The sequence below is a fragment of the Lepisma saccharinum genome, chromosome 3 (assembly GCF_977018435.1).
Source record: "Lepisma saccharinum chromosome 3, izLepSacc3.1, whole genome shotgun sequence".
In the NCBI taxonomy this organism is placed as follows: Eukaryota; Metazoa; Arthropoda; class Insecta; order Zygentoma; family Lepismatidae; genus Lepisma; species Lepisma saccharinum.
In genome coordinates, this window is record NC_139231.1 from 110,145,686 (window position 1) to 110,162,292 (window position 16,607).

General features: G+C 37.6%; 1 protein-coding gene across 3 annotated transcripts in view; it reads right to left on the reverse strand.

The window, feature by feature from the left end:
- LOC145985301 (kelch-like protein 5) overlaps window positions 1-16,607 on the reverse strand; it is a 297,996-nt gene that overhangs the window by 18,936 nt on the left and 262,453 nt on the right. For 2 of the 3 annotated variants that reach the window (XM_083119153.1, XM_083119151.1), the window contains 5 exons: window positions 15,019-15,215; window positions 13,881-13,997; window positions 7,070-7,165; window positions 2,973-3,162; window positions 242-466 (listed from right to left, as the gene is read on the reverse strand). In XM_083119153.1, coding sequence (XP_082975279.1) covers window positions 242-466; window positions 2,973-3,162; window positions 7,070-7,165; window positions 13,881-13,997; window positions 15,019-15,215 — 825 coding nt within the window. The remainder of the gene's footprint in view (window positions 1-241; window positions 467-2,972; window positions 3,163-7,069; window positions 7,166-13,880; window positions 13,998-15,018; window positions 15,216-16,607) is intronic. The other variant, XM_083119152.1, reaches the window with a different exon arrangement.

The following is a 16,607-nucleotide window of genomic DNA, read 5'->3' on the forward strand; positions in this document are numbered from 1 at the left end:
ACTTGAGAGTTAAAAAAGGAGTGTAAAAAGCCCTTAACAAAGGTTAAAAGTCCAACGTTGTAAACACAACACATTAAAAAGTACAAATAAACAAAAAAACTTCCTTCATCCTCAACAATTTTACTTAACATTCTTACATGAAATAAGCAATACTGTTACAACCTTTTACCATGAAAGATCTGTTTGCGACACTGACTTTTAAGACTTTTCACCATTTACAACATTTTAATATAATAATTACCCAAGCCATGGCGATGAGTGGACATTGGGGGCAGCATAGTCCAAGTTTTACTCTTGATATCGTAACACTCCACAGTGTTTAGTGTCTTAAGACCATCCCTGCCTCCTACGACATATAATTTCCCATCTATCACTGCAACACCAAACTGAAGACGACGGCCACTCATATTAGCAACATGAGTCCAACTGTTTGTTCTCAGATCATATTTCTCAATACTGGTCGCTCCTGAAAAATAAAAATATCATTGTTATCACATTATATATTTATTTCCTTATGAAAAATCTTAGTCTGGGCACACCTTAGAACCCATACAACTCTGCAAAGTTATTTGCATCACTATTGTCACACAATAACATTTCAAACTGATATGGATAACCAATGTTCTACTGATCAAATATAAAATTGCAATGTAGTTTCGCAAGAATAAACAGCATATTCAGACTTAACAACAACAAAAGTATAAAATAAAAAATATGCCTTTACGTTCATAACAACTAATTAAATTAAAGGCTATTTATAGAAATTTACATTGAAAAAAATATTGGCAAATTTTTACCAATAACCGATACCCCATATACTGTCCATAGCCAAAACCACTAATAATAATAATAATAATAATAATAACCCATGGCGTGACAGCCCATGAGAGCCAGCGAGTGCCTACCTACTGACTGCCGGTCTCACTCCCATCAGAGGTGGACGATCATCCAACAAGTTACGGGGTGATGTATGGTCAGCATAGCAAACACCCAGTCGTCGTCGTAGGTTTTCTATGAGCGGGTTACGCTACTCATTCATAACTCTCCAATTTCCTCACGATAGTGGGTGGTCACTGGTTCCATACACAGGCCAAAATCTCAGAACAAAAGTTATTACGCCTCCCCCAGGAGACTCAAACTTGCGCGCATTCCCAAAGCTTGCACCTTAGACCACATGGCCATGGTGTAGAACAGCCAAAACCAATACAATACTGATTAATCTGTCCCATCTTGCTTACAAAATTATTATTATTATTATTTTAACTGCTATGCCATGCTAATGTTCATGTGCAATATCTGGGACTACTTCTATGTCAAACATGGTGCAAGGCCAGACCTGGTATACCTTACGTTTAATATGGCAGAGGAAGTGGCTAAAAAATCTAAAATACAGACAAGCAAAACCTTTACAAAGTCTGTTTAGTTCTCACAAGACAAACTTGTAAAGCATGTTGAGGGATCTAAACCAAACAAATTTTCTTACTTATGTGTTGCTAGGTAAGGCCTGGAACAATTTGAAAGCCAGCACTCTATCCTGTATGTATGCAGTCATGCAACACAGGGCCATGGTTGACACTGAGATTTACTCTTTTGTTGGAAAATGACAATTATTTTCATATACTACCAACAGATTGCTGAAGCAATCAACATAAGGGCCACCGCCAGGAGTGGGAAAATATTTACACAAAATTTATCATGCCCTTCATCAATGCAAAAGATATAATATACAACATTCAACATATGTATGGATAGCGAAACATTGCTTGTTAATTGAACACTTCATTCAATTACTAACATGAACTGCATAACCAAAGGCACCGTTTCCTTCATATAGTGATTATGAAAGAACATAGTATTCACTGCATTTATTCATGATGTTCACAAGTTGCTACACACGATGTAAAGAAGCCTTTACACTGAATAATGCAGTTACAACTGTAGACCACTGCGTTATCATCATTTACCTCGAATGTTCTCGATGAAACTTAATTCCGGGACAGAGAGCTGGTTGCAATGCAAAACAAAGAACCAATGAACCCTCACAAAACAAATAAAATAAAATGGTTTATTCTTATCAAATGAAGAGCGAGTTGCACAAGTTGAAACTTATGAATCAAGAAAAAATATGCAGTTGCATACTAACACTTTTTAAAAATATATTGGTATCATTTTTGATTTAAGGAGGACTTAACATTCTTTCTCATAAAACAAAACAAAACAAACTTCCTGTAAAATATTGATTCATCCTATTCTATACTGATGACTACTGTGGCGCAAGTGTCACTTTGAATTCTTTTTTAAGGTGCACGTACAATAACATATCCTCAGATATGAAGGAATCATGATGTCTTGTATGGAAAATTAATGCATCCAAAACATAGAACATCACAAAAAAAATCTATAAATGCCATTTATGCACAAGTACACATATCATGATGGGTCAAAAGTGGCTAAAGAGCAACATACAATAAATTACAACTTCAACACCCACACCCACCCATCTATGTGCAAGATTAATATATGCGGAGGCACATGGCTAAAAACATGGTGAGCTTCCCCACCTCAGTATCAACTAAAATTATAAACTGTCAGGCAGATATCAGATTTCTAATACATTTGATCAAATATCATATCCAATATCAAATTTATTACATTTTGTGGTCCCTTTCAAAGCAATTTTTTCCTTCCCAGTGGAGCCTTCTTTGCAGTTGAAGGGAGCCCCTACCCTCCCTTAAATTCAAAACATGTGTCATATACTGACAATGAATACGAGTACAATTTAATAAAAAAATCCCTTCAATAGGCACACACAAATAGAGGCTTAAATAGCAAAATTAAGTCACCTTTGCTTGGAAAGTTTGTTAAGATCATTTTATGCTCCCATAGGCTAATCGGTAGTGGCCCTACAGTTTAACCAATGTACAATGTGCCTCCACCGGGAATCAAACCCAGAGCCCCTTGATTACAATCACCTTTGTTTGCATCCATTCCCCCAACAGCATAGAGAGAACCAACGGTAGACTTCCTTGGCCTTGTACGAGGAGATTGGAGCATCGGTCTCCTTTCTGGTAGCAAATGATACTTTAAAGCCTCCATGATAAGATCCTGGCACACCCGGTCTTCTTTGAATAAGGGGTTGGTTTCAACGTAGTCTGCGATGAACTGGAAAAAAAGGGGGGGCATGAATAAGTAGAGAACACACAGAACATTACCCTGACTAATTACAATTGAAGTCATTATCTTCTTACAATCAGACCTTGCCACATTTGTAAGACTGCAATCATTTCCAATCAAATTACACAAAATAAAGATATCTTATTTTGCATGGGGTATTAGGGATGGCCCTTTCCAAAGAGACCCGAATGCCAAACTCACTTCCATGTGGTACACACTGGACTGCATTCTTGCAGACTAACAAGGCTCTGGCATCTGGACTGATTGATTTGTTTTATTTTAGTTTGCTTTTTTGTCACTCTCGGTTAATTGCGAAGCTGAGGATGAATGGCGATAAAATAAAATGGATGAAAGAACAATCACAAACACACAAGCACAGCACACAACACGACACCCACGGAGGATTACACTGACCTAAGTCCAGATGCCAGAGCCTTGCTAGTCTGCAAAAAATGCAGTCCATGGTGTACTATGTGGAAGGGAGGTTGACACTTGGGTGCCTTACGTGAAAGTCATCCCATACACTCCTCTGCATCTGGAATCACAGTCGGTATAATTTCTTTGGGATTTGTGTTGTGTGCAGCAGGTGCATTTGTGATTTCATAAATTTCATCCTATCACAATTCATATTATTCTTCACAATTAGCCAAAATCGTCAGAAAAGCAAACTAAAATAAACCATAGGAACACATACCCCAACTTCTCATTTGCATCATTACACCTATGGAGTGAATGAGTTGAAGGAAAATAAACAAACTACTGGCTATCTTGGAACTTCAGCTAGAGATATAACTTTACCAGCAAAGGGAACAAATAAAACACCAAAGAATAAACATTCTGGTAAAGTAGGGCATTGTTACATACTGTGAAGCTACATGGGAGGGATGTGATCAGCACCACACTTCGACTGCCTTTAGCCCCCTTGCAGGTTCCCATTTATTGGAGGTTGGGTAAACCCCACAGCTGCTCCATGCAGAAACGTAGCTTGAAACATTCTCACCTGAAATCATCTACAGTAGGAACTGTTTCAAAATATGTCATACAAAGTGGAGCACTGCAACTCCGAAATATTAGCTGGGTCATTATTTACTACAAGACAATGCCATGCCCCATTCAATTTCTAATGTACTATTAATATAACCTCAACTTTCGTCAGGGCCAACACTCAGTTCAACCTCCTTCTGGCTACCTGATGTGGCATACCAGCCTGTGGAAAATTCCCACGGAAGACAAAACCCTCATGAGTAAAACAAGGGTGGAGGAAAGTGCAAAAGTGGCGGACACTCAGAATAGAATTCCCTATTAACCTAACAGTTTCGAGGAGTGGAACAACTAGTGAGTGGTGTGATGCAACTATGTGATGGACAAGACAATGAGTGGTGATAATAATGCCACGATTGCAGCCTACTGGAAGAGGAAAGAAGAGAAGACATAGGTAAACCAGGCTGCAACAAAACCTCCAAAATCTCTCTCGTGATTCACCACATTAGAATTTCCACACAAGTCTCCTCTTTCCTGCTTGAACCATCATATTATTGGCATGATGCTGCAATAGCAACACAGATGAGAAGATCGATGTCTGCAGCATCTAAGTTCCCTCTTTACTGTTCAAACCATCAAAACCAAAATGCTATGTATATTTATAATACAAAGTAATTCAAAAGAAGGTAATTTCAAGCCACCATGTGTGTGGTGCATCTGTATATTAAAATCTCACCATGATCAATACAAAAACAGTTCCTTGTATTTGTCTTTAAATATCACAAATTAAAATTTCTCATCTTCGGTGGCCCAATATATACATTCATTCATGTATATTACCATAGATATACACCGTATGGCCAAAATAAGATGCAATTTCACACATATGTAATGTAACTGTCCAAGTTTAAGTGCCAATGGTTATCGCGAAGTCAACTTACAAATGCTCAATGTGAGCACCCTTCATTATTCTTCACACGTCAATATGCTAATTGTTAGTAGCAAGCCCAATCCATCGATGTGATGTGACAATCTCTCGTTAAGGAACTCCCTTACATTAGGGTGGAAGTGGCATTCGGTTCCATCGAACTGATAGATAAAGACTGCACTGTCGTGTGTCAGCTGTGGCAGAAGCCACATTGTCAGCCAGACACCTGGCAGCAGAATTTAGAACTACTGGGACAGTTCCAAAAAAAACAACTTAAGGATGTGTTCAAATGTATTTGGTCTAGGAATTAATTTGTGCGCCTGGACAAGAGATGGCGTAACGAGCATATCGTCCCACAGTTCCGTGTATCCACACATGCGTTGAAAACTCTCCTGTCAGTGCGCATCATTCGTAGTATAGGGCAGTTGATTGACGCGTCAACAACAGCATTTTGTAGTCAACTGAACATGGTGCAGTTCGTGCCAGATAAAGTGTTTCTGCGGGGTGTTCTGCTTCATTACTTTAACATGCAGAAAAGTGCTACCGAAAGTCATCGTATTTTGGTGGAAGTGTATGGTGACCATGCGCTAGCTGAGCGAATGTGTCAGAAGTGGTGATTTCGGCCTGGAAGACCAAGAGCGACCTGGACAGCCAAAAAAATTTGAAGACGAAGAATTGAGAGCATTGCTCGATCAGGATTCGTGTCAAACGCAGGAAGAACTTACAGAAGCATTAGGCGTTGATCAAAGAACAGTTTCCAAACGCCTCAAAGCCATGGGAATGATTCAAAAGATGTCGCATTGGGTTCCACATGAATTGAAAGACAGAGACGTTGAAAGACGAAAAACCATTTGCGAATTGCTGCTTCAAAGACAGAAAAGAAAGGGGTTTTTGATTCGCATTGTTACTGGCGATGAGAAGTGGATCCATTACGAGAACCCGAAACGAAAAAAGGCCTGGGTGAAGCCAGGTGAACCAGGTCCATCACAACCGAAACGAGATATTCACTGTGCAAAGGTTATGCTGTGCATATGGTGGGATATGAAAGGTGTGGTGTACTATGAGCTGCTGCAACCGGGTGAAACTATTAATGGAGAACATTATCGATGACAATTAATGCGTTTGAAGCAAGCTCTGGCCAGGAAACGACCAGAATGGGAGAACAGACATGATAAACTTATTTTTCAACATGATAACGCTCGCCCACATGTCGCAAAACTGGTCAAAACCTATTTAGAAAATGTCGGATGGGAAGTTTTACCCCACCCGCCATATTCACCAGATGTTGCTCCTTCGGACTACTACTTGTTCGATTGCATGAATAACGATTTGATTGGACAGCGGTTCACTTCTTCAGAAGATATCGAAAAATGGGTCTCTGACTGGATCGCTTCAAAGGATGAGGACTTCTTTCGCCACGGAATCCGTAACTTGCCTGACAGATGGGCGAAAGTGGTGGCTCACGATGGACAATATTTTTCTTAAGGTATTTATGTATTTTGTGTTTGAACTACAGCTTCAATGTGTGCGTAACAACCGCACAAATTAATTCCTAGACCAAATATTTCACGGCATATTTGATCGGTGATTAAGTTGTATTGTTCATGGAAAGTGTTTTTATCATTCAAATCATCTTGAAACACCCTGATCTATATCGCATATGTCCTTGAATATGTTCAAGGATATAGTTAGGGATTTTTACTGAGCGCTTGTATCTTTGACTACCATCATCTTATCTTCATGAGATAACCTGATGCTCATTTAAATAAGTTATGTAATAATTTCGATGTATTTTTTTAAAAAATCATGATGGCAAGGACTGTTTAGTTGTTCCTTCTTGTTTAAAGCACATAGATGCCAATAAAACTGTGCGTGATACACATACTTGGAGAAGTTTGTGAGTTAGTTATTGGTTAATTACAACTACAATAAGTTCTCAGCGTTTGGCCAAATGTAAAGGTTAGTAAATAACTAAATAAATCTTACCTGAGGTGTTAGGAGTGGCAATTTTACAAGGCTCAGAAGTCTACCAATATCTTTTTTCCGGTTTATAACGTCATGTTTGATCCATGCCATTAGTGCCTGCAAGTTAGAAAAGAGATTAACATCACCACATTGTTCAATTACAAGAGAATTTCTACGTAAGGGAATTGTTACTTGAAATTAATCATAAGAAATTACACAATAATGTTAAAAACAATAATTATTTTTAATTACATCAGTGATGTTTAAATGCTGGATTGAAGAAATCGATGTATGGCATGAAGAATTATTGCCAATAAAGTAAATATGCTGTTTGTTTTAATAAAATTGTGCCTACCTTGTAAGTGTAGTTTCTACAGCTCAAAATTGACTATGAAACTGCATATATTGGAAAAAGATTGAGTGTAATTTTTTAAAAATGAAATAGGTGGATAGATTTTTGTTGTAAAATATTGTATCTATTACAGATGCCTTACAAATTTGGTCATTATGCATGAGTGATCTGTTATTTTATATCTATCATTTTCCTCTCAATAATGTACCTCACAGGATAGATACCGCTGTTACCGCAGGTAACAACAAAATATGAGGGCCACTATTTATATTTTGAGCCTTGGCAACACTGATTGAAGTTAGGCACGATTTGACGTTTGCACGGAATAGTCTGGCATTATTGACCATAACGTACTTCAAATGTTTTGTCAATAGCTTGATTTGTGTTGTTTATGTTGCCTTGGAGATTGCACGACAACAATAAAATGGAATTAACTCGTGAACATTTTCGTGCGATGATTTTTTACGATTTTCGAGGTGGATTATCAAGACAAGAGTGCATCGATCAACTTACTTCCACATTTGGCGATGAATCCCCATCCTTTGCCACTGTGAAATGCTGGTATAACAAATTTAATCGTGGCCGCCATTCGCTCACCGACGAGATTCGCGAAGGTCGTCCAAAATCAGTTGTTGTTCAAGAAAACATTGATGCTGTGCAAAACCTAATACTGCAAGATCGTCATGTGACATACTGTGAGATTGAGGCAACCATAGGCATTAGTTCCACCAGCATATATAAAATATTACATGATCATTTAGCTGTGCGAAAGGTATTATCTCGTTGGATCCCACACAATTTGACAAAAACTCAAAAAGACGCTCACGTCAATTGGTGCAAACAAATGCTCAATAAATACAATCGTGGTGCTTCAAAAGACGTATATAAGATTGTAACAGGTGACAAATCATGGATATATGCATATGAGCCGAAACGTAAACAGCAGTCGACTGTATGGGTGTTTCAAGATGAACCCAATCCAACAAAAGTTGTTCGCGCTCGAAGCACATCGAAACAAATGGTCGCCTGTTTCTTCGGGAAAACTGGTCATGTGGCAACTGTGCCTTTAGAGGAACGTAGAACGGTCAACTCTGAATGGTACACAACAATTTGTTTGCCAGAGGTCTTCGATCAAATATGGAAAACAAACAAACGCCGTCGGATCATTCTTCATCAAGACAATGCCAGCTGTCACACATCTCGTCTAACAACCGACTTTATAACCAGTCAAAAAATCGAATTGATGGGTCATCCACCGTACAGTTCTGATTTGGCACCCAATGACTTCTTCTTGTTCCCGAATGTCAAGAATAAATTTCGTGGACAACGATTTTCGTCGGCGGAAGACGCCGTTGATGCGTTCAAAAACCATATTATGGAGGTGTCTCAAGAAGATTGGAAAAACTGCTTTGACAAATGGTTTGAACGAATGCAAATGTGTATTGACCATAAAGGAGAATACTTCGAAAAACAATAAAGCCGTTTTCAATCCCAAATTCCTGTTTTTTTATTGTTAGGCTCAAAATATAAATAGTGACCCTCGTATAAAGAATTGAAGAACCTGTCTTAAAATATTATTACATACATGAACTGGTAATATTGTCGTAAAGTAAATATTGCAGACTGACATTTTTTTTTACACCGACAAAAGCGAAGAGGACTGTTCCGGTACCCTCCTGAGGCAACATGAGGAAAGGACAGTGATCCCACACAAGGAAGACTTCGCGTCGTGGCAAAGACTGTTACGGCGGGAGGAGGAGGTGGGTTATTGCCATGCCTGTTTAGCCGCCACAGTTGCCAGTGATCCTTACCGGATACAGATCAGTGTTTCCATATTCAATTGACAGAAAAGAGCTAAGTGGCCTAATCGGGTCTATCTTACTCTGAAGGTGTCCAGTCACACTGGGGAACAATGGTGCAGTGGTAGCGTCGCCGCTTTGTAATCAAGAGGTCCCGGGTTCAATAACTGGTGCAGGCAAAAGTGGTTCGGATCCCACTTTAAACTGTAGGTTCAGTCCTGATTAGCCTTACTGTGCATAAAGTGGACTTCAAACGCCAAATCAAAATTCAAAAATCAAATTACACTTGGGAAATGCAGACTACCAAGTGATATTTTGTATTTACACTAAATATCAGCAATTATGAAAGTCCTCTTTGTCCTTCTTCGGCATCATGGGCGAGAAGGATGAGGATGGTCAAGGGGTCTGCTGTCCTTCTAAAAATGTCAACCTAAAATTCTATATTTCACACATATAATATTATTTCGGTTACAGGAATTTGTGATAATTGTTGAAAGGTATATTGAGATTGACATACATTGTCGCAGGAATGCGATAATTTCAGACTCAAGCAATGTTTTTGAGGTAGCAGCACTGTTTTTGGGTGAAAACATTACTTAGAAGCATAATTTCCCGATTGTTATCTTAGCATGCTCTGAAGTGTCAGGTGTCGCAGGTTCGAATCCTCAGCAAGAAATGGTTATTTCAATGTTTGTTGTTATTCTTTTACTTACATAATTATAAAAATTAATAATTACACAAAATAATAATAATTTTATTTCAATAATTCACCATGCATCCTCATAGTCACAATTACGATTATCCTATAAAGCGAGCAAGGAATGTAAAATATACGAAATAGTAGTGGTGTCAGAAATGAGATTTCTGTGGATTTAGTGAAACATGGGAGTGGGAGTAGTTAGGAAACAGATGAAGACTAAATCTACTCTACATACGTCTTATTTGAAACGAAAAGTTTCGCGTTTTGGGCAAATCTGGTTTCAAAAGAACTAAGATGGCAACAGTAGTAGAACTGGACTTCTTGCAGTGTAAGGTTCCGAAGGAAATATTGTCTATTGGAGAAGCGCCGATGCTGAGAGGGGAGGGGGAAAGGAGGGTGCTTCACATGCTACAAAAGTAAACAACGGTTGGCGGGAGAGACTGTGCAGTGCGAGTTTTGTGAGTGGTGTCTTTCGTCCTTTTGTTGTTTTCGGGCATTGTCAATTAATTAACAAGCAGTGTTAATTACTTCGATGTTTCTGTAAGTATCAAATTAAGTATTTCTTTATTAGGCTAATGTTTATCGTGTCAACAACCAATGTTTGCGATTTCACTTCAGTGCTTACGCCAACATGTTTTTACTGATTAATAACTTTACCAAAATCTAGTATTGAATTGCAGTCGTACCAGAAAAATATTATACGAACTACTTGGAAGACATGGAGGGGGGGGGGAGCATGAGGTGGGGAGGTGCCCAAGTCTTACGGCTCCTTCCTTAAATGTCCTACTGATAACCGATAACACTTTTAAAAATCTCACGCCACGCCACACCACTGATGTACCTTAAATACATAACTTTAACTAAAATGCTACACCAAAGTGAACACATTTTAAACTACAAGTAATTACAGTTATAAAAGGCAGCTTTTTTTCTGGTCTGGGTATCCCTGGAGGTAATTTGTAAAATAAATTTGTTCTGAAATATTTACCATGTAATGAACAATGAAACACACACATACAAACAAAAACAAAAATGCAGAATATTACACAACGATACAGACTATTTATGGATACCGAATTATTGTTAATTTTACCAATAAACTGATATGCAAATATTCACAGATATCGACAGGGTACTCGTAATTCAGAAAGTACGTTCTGTTAATATATATGTACACTCAAAATTAAACAAATTCTTAATACAAATACATAGGTGCCATCTTGTTGGTACGGAATTTGCAAGCCAATGCTTGTAAAGCAGCTTTTCACTTGACTGCATGTGACCAGGATGCCAATTCTCATTGGTTCTCACCAGTAGCGTACGCAGGATTTCGTCAATGGGGGGTTATTTCTAAAACTTTCTCCAAATTAACATTACCTTTGATTTATTATACTTTAATTAAATAATAATCACAATTAATTAATAATACTTATAGTTAATTAATTAATAATACTTATAGTTAATTAATTAGCTGAATTACTACTAATAATACTACTAATACCACTACTACTATTATGTAGTAGAGATCTACATAAATATACCATTTATGAAAACAATAGAAAGAAATTACTTTCTAATCATTCAATTTTTATCAAATCCTGGGAGCATTTTTTTGTTTTTGTTTTTTTGTCTGGTCAACGAGGTGAGACATTTTAAGGGTGAAGAAAATCCATAAAACAAGAAAATATATTAAAATAAATTGAAATAATTAAAGTATGGAACTCATCCAAGAAGCTGCGGTGGTCTGGTCGGTAGAGCATCTGACAACCACGCGGGAGATCCGGATTCGATTCCCGAAATTGGTTGGAATTTTTCCAGCTTCTTCCCTGCACAAATGTCCCCGATAATTCACATCTGGATTGTCTCACTGTTATTACCAACAAAACATTTTCCAATAGTTAAGCTTATTGTCGTTTAAATAATTGTCTAGTCAACAAGGTGAGACATTTTAAAGAGAGACATTCAAACGTGCTGCGGTAAATAATACAATGGGAAGGCAGACTGGTGACTGTATTCTTGTCCGCCTAGCCTTTGTCTATACATTAGCCTCTAACAACGAACCAAGAACTTTCTTTAGTTCATTCTCATTGTTCACACACAAAAAAGACATGTTCGTTGAACACTGGCGTACGTAGAGGCATGGCCGATGGTTAGAGGCACATACTTTTGGTAAATAAAAAAGCAAAATTTCAGTATAAAAACAGAGTCAATTTCGGGTTCAAAATCTGTAAATAAAATGAAATTTTGCTGTTATAGCGGTGAAAAAGCGGTATATAAAATTACATTTTGGTTTTAAAAATGTGAATATAATCCCGATTTAAAAACTGCACTGTTACACAAAATAAACATATCCCTTCTAATAGCACATTAAATCATTACCACAATATTAAGTTTATTCCTGTATAGAGGAGTCCACTTTTGCTTTTCAAATATTTACAGCAAAATTAATCAATTTTCCGTGAATTGCATAACACACAGGATACTTCAGACTTCAGAAAGTGCCGCGTAGGTATATAAACTCAAATTTCGTTTTCTTTTTGTCAAAAACGAAATATGCATGCCTCTACCGATGATGCTACAGCCCCTACCAAAATTTTGAGAAAATCAGAATTTTCAAATAAAAATCCGTTAAGAACTTTAAAAAATCAAAATGTGTAAATACGAAACCTCTTTTAAAGTGAGTCCCGATTACCATTTTTGTCTTTGAATACAATTTTAATAGACTGAAAAGCTCCAAGAATACGAAATATTTTATTATGCATCCTGCCCTCCAAAACGAAGCCATGTGTTATCCACATTTACTATTCCGGCCCCTCCCCCCCCCAAAAAAACTGCGTACGCCAGAGTATTGAACATTGTTGCAACTGAAATACAAAACATTTTATTTCTCTTTTAAATCATAGTTACCCTCATATTTCACTTTCAAGAACTTGTGCTTATTTTCAAGGCATCACTCTGAAAGACGCGTGTGCTTGGAATGCTGTGCTTTTCTCCATGCTACATGGAAATAATAATTCAAATTATTATTATTAGTGGTAGTAGTAGCAGTAGTAGTAGTAGATGTAGTAATAGTAATAGTATTGTCCCAGATCTTAGACTGTGGTAAATTGGCCATTTAAATTTTTTTCCACAGCATTTTTCATAATATTTCACAAGCTCAAGTGGGGGGTTTAAACCCCGTAACCCCCCCCTTGCGTACGCCACTGGTTCTCACAGGTAGAGCCCAAACAACTTTACATTTAAGTCATTGTAATTATGCTGAAACCAAACCAACACTCTCTGTGACTGCATGCACAAAAAATGAAAACAGTAATTAATAGGATACATGCAGGCAAAACATAAATGATAGTTTTATGTTGTTCAGTCTTCTCATCTCATCATGGTTACCGTATATTTCAAATATCATTAATCTATGATCTAAATATTATATATGTCCATTGAACATCAATTCAAAATTTTGAAGTCTGCAACCATAATGAACTTTCAATTCACACTAACGTGGATTTATTATTCTAGTTACAATAATGATAATGCAAGTTTAATTTTTTCCATGTACTGATTCAATGAATCTATAGAATTGAAATGGACCACAAATTTGATATGTTTGTTCAGAGTACCAGAAATCAATATATTTCCATTTATTTATTTAGAACACAACAGACGCACGTGTAATTACATAAACAAGAACAACGTAAGACAATTAACAGGAAATATGTAACATACACTAGGAGTATGGCATATTAAGTTACAAGTTATGTGTAATAACAACAGTGACAAAAGGGAATTTAATTACAATATTATATAGACATAATACACACAGAGGTAATACAGTCACAAGAAACTCATATGTGGGATGTAAGCTTACAAGGAAATTGCATGCAATAATTAAATGACTGAAACTAATGATGCTCATATCTGCCGGAACAACATTAGCACAAATGGTATGATTATTGACAATAATTTTCTTTTGAAACAACTTACATGAAATATTAATTCTTCTGAGGGAACGTTGAGATCATCCGAAGCAAGAAGCTTTGCCACTTCATCCGCTGGAAGCAAGAGAAACTCCTGGTTGCGAATAACCTCCATAAAGTGATCCTGGAAAGCATTACAAACCATGAACCCAAAATGTGTACAATTTATAGGTAGGTACAGAAAAAAAAACACACACACATAACTTTTTTAAATAGCAGTATTATTTTTTTGTTTCTGGAAGATATTTTGAAAAAAAGTTTTGGAAGGCTCGAGCATTTCACCTGCACTTGTGGAGTTCAAGATGCACACTGTGCCTGAAGGCTGGTAAGTAGCAGAGCAAAGCCATTTCTGTTGACCAAAAAAACCAACTATTCCTTTCATGGAACCACCTCATATTTCTTCTGCAATGCTTACAATTCCATGTTGCACTGTTGGTCACACAGTAGATGATGAGATAATTCCCACTGCACAAATGTGATTGATGAAGACTTCTGCTAGATTCACTCCCTCCTTTTCATCCCTTTTACAATGCTACAGTGCCACTGTTTGCTCTGCAGTCCCACATCCATACAAATTCACTCTTCCACATATATGGCAGGTTGACCAGGCCTGAGTTTTCGTAACAAAATAGATGAAATTCTATTTTTCTAATTTAAGAATTCATGATCTACATGTTTATCCATTCTGATTAAAACCAAACTCTATTATTTCAGGACCAACTACCAAAATACTTCAAACCTTGACACTATCTTCCAAGACTTGCCATTTTCCATTCCCCTAACTGAAGCTGACCTCCATGGTGGAGTAGTTAGCATGGCATGCTACGATGCCAGGAGTCCTAGGTTTGAATCCCAGCCTGGGCATGGGGTGTTCCTTGTGAGTCCCCCTTCATCAATTTCATCATATCATCTTTCATCCTCATCTTCGTGATTAGCCACAAGCCGCAGAAAAGTGAAGTAAAACAAACCAAGTGAATCAGCTGAGCTGTAGTAATAAAACTGAAGAATTCTGTCATAATACACCAGAAGCCTGGCTTTATATTTCCATTGTGCATACTGCCTGCAATCAAGTTTGGAAGATTCTTCACATTCAGCTGCAAAAAAGCTGCATGGTGAAACACCTGTAAAAAGACACGAAAACTTACTGTTGTGTAGTTATGAGCGACTTTCAACAAATCCATGCATCCCTGAGTGTCGGCGAACAGTCGAATGCCGATGCAGTTGGAAGGATGCAGCTGCTTCATGAGGAAAGCACAGCATGCGTCCACTACTTCATTCAGTTGTAGAAGGCATGCCGTAGCCAGCAAAGTCTCCACTGTGTCCTCCCTCAGTTCAATCCAGCCTGCAAGATAAAGGTACGTGTGTGATGAAATCATTGCAACACGAACCTTTGCATTACGTATTGGCAAATTGTACATTAGCGGTACCTACTAAAACTATTATCTTTGTGCACACAGGATGCAAGGACATGTTCATAACTCTCCATTTGTCTTTATGATGCTGAGTTACAGTTACCAATCACCCTCTTTTATCCAGACATGTCCTACAGTTTAGTCTCAATTTCATAAAAAAAGTCAATGTTCTACATTTTGAATATTGATAAAAGTTCGGAAAAAAAACCTCATTTTATCTCACTGTTCTAGTTCAATTGCATTGCATTACATTACATTACATTACACACACACACACACACAGACAGACAGACAGACAGACCATATATATAGATAAAAGAAAGGAGGGCCAAAACGTCCACCAGCCCCACCCAATCTTCACCCACCCCACTTCGCTCACCCACTCAAAGTTTTCGACGAGCCTGGTAACAGAACAGTGTTTTTTTTCCGTATTACGCAATATTTCTTCTTCGATCAAGACCTGGCAATTCTGCAGGTCTGTAAACAGTTTGTTTAAAAAAAAAAACCATAGGAAGTAGTCCGGACTTGAGAGATCAGGAGACATAATCCACAGCAAGAGTCTGAACGAAGCGAGCAAGACAATTTTTTGCAAACTGAAAACTGTTAATTTAATATGGTACAAAAAAATTCATAGCGCACCATCACATTCTCTTTTACAATTTCTTTCATTTAGATAATTCGGCGCCCAGTCCCTGAACTGACAAGACTGTAAGAAAAGCCGAAAGTGCGAGCAAAGCGAGCAACAAAATTTTACGAAATGTATATTTGTATAAAATTTGATATCGAGGTGGACAATTGGCCCTTTGTGACCCCTGCAGCTGCTCTTGGTTGTCTGGAAGAAATAATGCAAGAAAGACGTGTAAACTAATTTAATTTTGAGTATCCTTTTGTCCTGCTACTATTAGATTAAACTAGTCTTGCTTTCTTTTACCTCAATGTTTGCCTCCCTAGAATTGATTTCCGTCCAAGGTTGAGGAGGGGCAATGCCCATTGCCCCCCCTGTGGATGCCCCACTGCACCCCCTTCCCCGTAGTTGCTTTGAGCTTTAATCGGCTTGAAAATACTTGATTTTCTTTAAGAGTATAATATTGTTTAATAACGGCAATAACATTCCTCTACACTAAATTTCTAGGTGAAAGTATAATAATGTAAGGACATGGACGTCTGGAGGGGCAAGGATTGCCACACCTCGCCCCTAGAAATCGAATGTCAACCTTAAAGTATATATTTGACACGTATAATTTGATTTCAGTCATAGTAATTTACATTTATGTGATAATTTCAAATGCAAGTGATGTTTTTTGAAGGGGCAACACTATTAT